The sequence below is a fragment of the Orbicella faveolata genome, unplaced genomic scaffold (genome assembly GCF_042242905.1).
Source record: "Orbicella faveolata isolate gen_17 unplaced genomic scaffold, um_ofav_v1 contig_1, whole genome shotgun sequence".
NCBI classification, from domain to species: domain Eukaryota; kingdom Metazoa; phylum Cnidaria; class Anthozoa; order Scleractinia; family Merulinidae; genus Orbicella; species Orbicella faveolata.
Window position 1 is genome coordinate 38,540,630 of NW_028301536.1, and position 2,388 is coordinate 38,543,017.

The 2,388-nt window shown below is 39.0% G+C and overlaps 1 protein-coding gene across 1 annotated transcript; it reads left to right on the forward strand.

Moving 5' to 3' along the window:
* Window positions 1-1,450: 1,450 nt before the first annotated feature.
* LOC110062808 (uncharacterized) lies at window positions 1,451-2,068 on the forward strand. The gene has a single exon (XM_089295222.1). It carries the CDS (start codon window positions 1,451-1,453, stop codon window positions 2,066-2,068), a length of 618 nt encoding a protein of 205 aa, XP_089151348.1.
* The last annotated feature ends 320 nt before the right edge of the window (window positions 2,069-2,388 follow it).

Below are 2,388 nucleotides of genomic sequence, written 5' to 3' on the forward strand. Positions count from 1 at the left end.
GGGGGAAGGGGAAAAAAGTGAATTTTTCAAGGGAACATACAACTCCCCTCGGAGACCCCAGCTGATCCCCGGTTTATTCAGACATGTTAGTACCCCGCGGATATTCAACAATTTCCGTATTTTCTAGAACTTTTCCCAGGAAATTTCCTAGGCAATTGTCCCGGTTCGAAATTTCCTGAATTTTGGATTAGTAAGTAAACAAAGTCTTTATTTAACAAGGGTAACACAAAATAGTATGTAAATAATAGTAAACTATTGACCCTCTTACAAGATAATAAATATACTAGAATTAAGATTTGCACGGATAAAAGTTACAAGAAATTTATAGAACTATGGAATAAATGTAAACACGCGATAAGATATTTATGCAGTAAAATGATTAAGAGAGTGCTGATCTTTAAAAATCATTTTCCAAAGAGAGTTTTGAAAAGTACTAAGTAACTCTGCTTTTCTCATCTGAAGAGGTAACACATTCCATTCCTGGGAAAAACTCACAGAAAAAGTCCTTCCACCTTCTGTTTTTCGTTTCACACGAGGCTAAGCTTTATAAACATTGCAAGGAGCTTCAATTTTTCACCGTGGGCAGTAATTGCTTAGAATACAGAAATGCTAGCTGCTTAATGGGAGAAGAGTTGTGGTTAAACTCGTACACAAGCCATATGGGTTAACTCGGTAACAACAAACTCGGTACAAAGTGAAGGGCTAGGCAGACGAAATCGAAAAGATTTATGGGTTATTGACCAACATGGCTGGACATTAGCCAAGTTCTTTTTTCTGCGTGTCTGTGGACCGAGGCACAATGAGCGTTCACAAACACGCAAAAAAGGACAACACGCGTCATTTCGTTTCTGACTCCGCAGGCTGAACAAATTTGGGAATCATTTGGAGGTCGGGATCACTTCGGGTTCGATTTCGGGATCAATTCGGGACACCTGGAAAGCTTTTCGGGAACTGGTGCAGATTAATAGAATATGGTACCATAACAATTTGGAATGGACAAATTATCACGTTCTATGAAAGTATCTGATATAGACTATACTTTCTCAAATATCAGAAAGTTTCTGGGTAAACATTGTTAACGAAAAGGGCCATCAGATGACAAGCGAGGGATTGTTGATTGATTCTTTGGCCTCACGGGCTTCAATTTTGGATTCTAAACTAAATTCAGGCGTAGCTATGTGTAACAAGGTACTGGGGCAGTGGTCATCGCGGTTACTTTTGAAAGATTAAGTCAGCGGTTTGGCAAATGATCAAACGTTGAAAAAGAATCAAGACGGAAAATAAACAAACATAAGCTGAACAGCGAGCCTGCAACATCGCTGCATCAATTTTTAGAACAATCAACTGTCCTAGCCTCGCCTGTTTGCTTGACTTAATACAACTTATAATTAGGAATTCGTCTTACAACTTGCATGAGAGGTAACAAAATTCTTAATCTCCTTAAGGTACAATGGGACCCTCCCTTGAACCAGTGTCACAGCATCCATATCTTGGCGTTGAGCTATCCTCTAAACTAGACTGGGGCCATCATATTGACAGTAAGGTTACCAGAGCAAACCAAACTCTTGGCTTTCTGCAAAGAAATCTTGGCAACTGCCCTGAATCAATTAAAGAATTAGCTTATAAAGCACTAGTGAGACCTCATCTGGAATATGCAAGCCCGGTGTGGGATCCCTGGACTGATAAGCATATAAAGCAAATAGAAGATGTCCAACGGCGAGCTGCTCGATTTGTGAAGAACTGTTGGCAGCGAACACCTGGAACTGTTTCCAATTTACTTAACGATTTGGAATGGCCCTCCCTTCAAAACAGAAGGAAATCTGCTTGCCTCACATTACTTCATAAAGCTATTCATGATGAATCAGCATTAGAAATTTCATGCTGTATCAAAAGGCGTAATTGTCAACTTCGATCTTTTCACAAAGACCAGTTTATCGAACTAACTCCGAACACAGAAAGCTATAGGAACTCATTTTATTGTAGAACTATCAGAGAATGGAACGCGTTACCTAACGATGTTTTAGATGTTAAAAAAAGTCACTTATTCAAGAACGCTCTTGGATTTTAATTAGGTTCTAATTTTTTAATCTTAATTAACTTTTCTTAGTAATCTTTTTAAATTATGGTACATATTTTATTATATATTTTTAAGGTTTTTTACCCCCCCCCCCCCCCACCCCCACCTTGCTTTTTATTTATTTTTTTTATTTAATGTCTTGCAGTGATGGGAGCATGGCTCCCTTTGCAAGACCCCCATAATGTAGATGTAGATGTAGATGTACTAAGTACGGCCTTAAATCATCGCGATGTTGTGGATCCAAATTATGGAACAGCCTCCTAGACTCAATCAGATCCTCGGCCAGCTGTGAAGCGTTTAGTGACGTTGAC

Bases quoted from the DNA above. Each gene is read 5' to 3' on its own strand.
- LOC110062808 (XM_089295222.1), top strand. From the start codon at position 1,451: ATGGGACCCTCCCTTGAACCAGTGTCACAGCATCCATATCTTGGCGTT.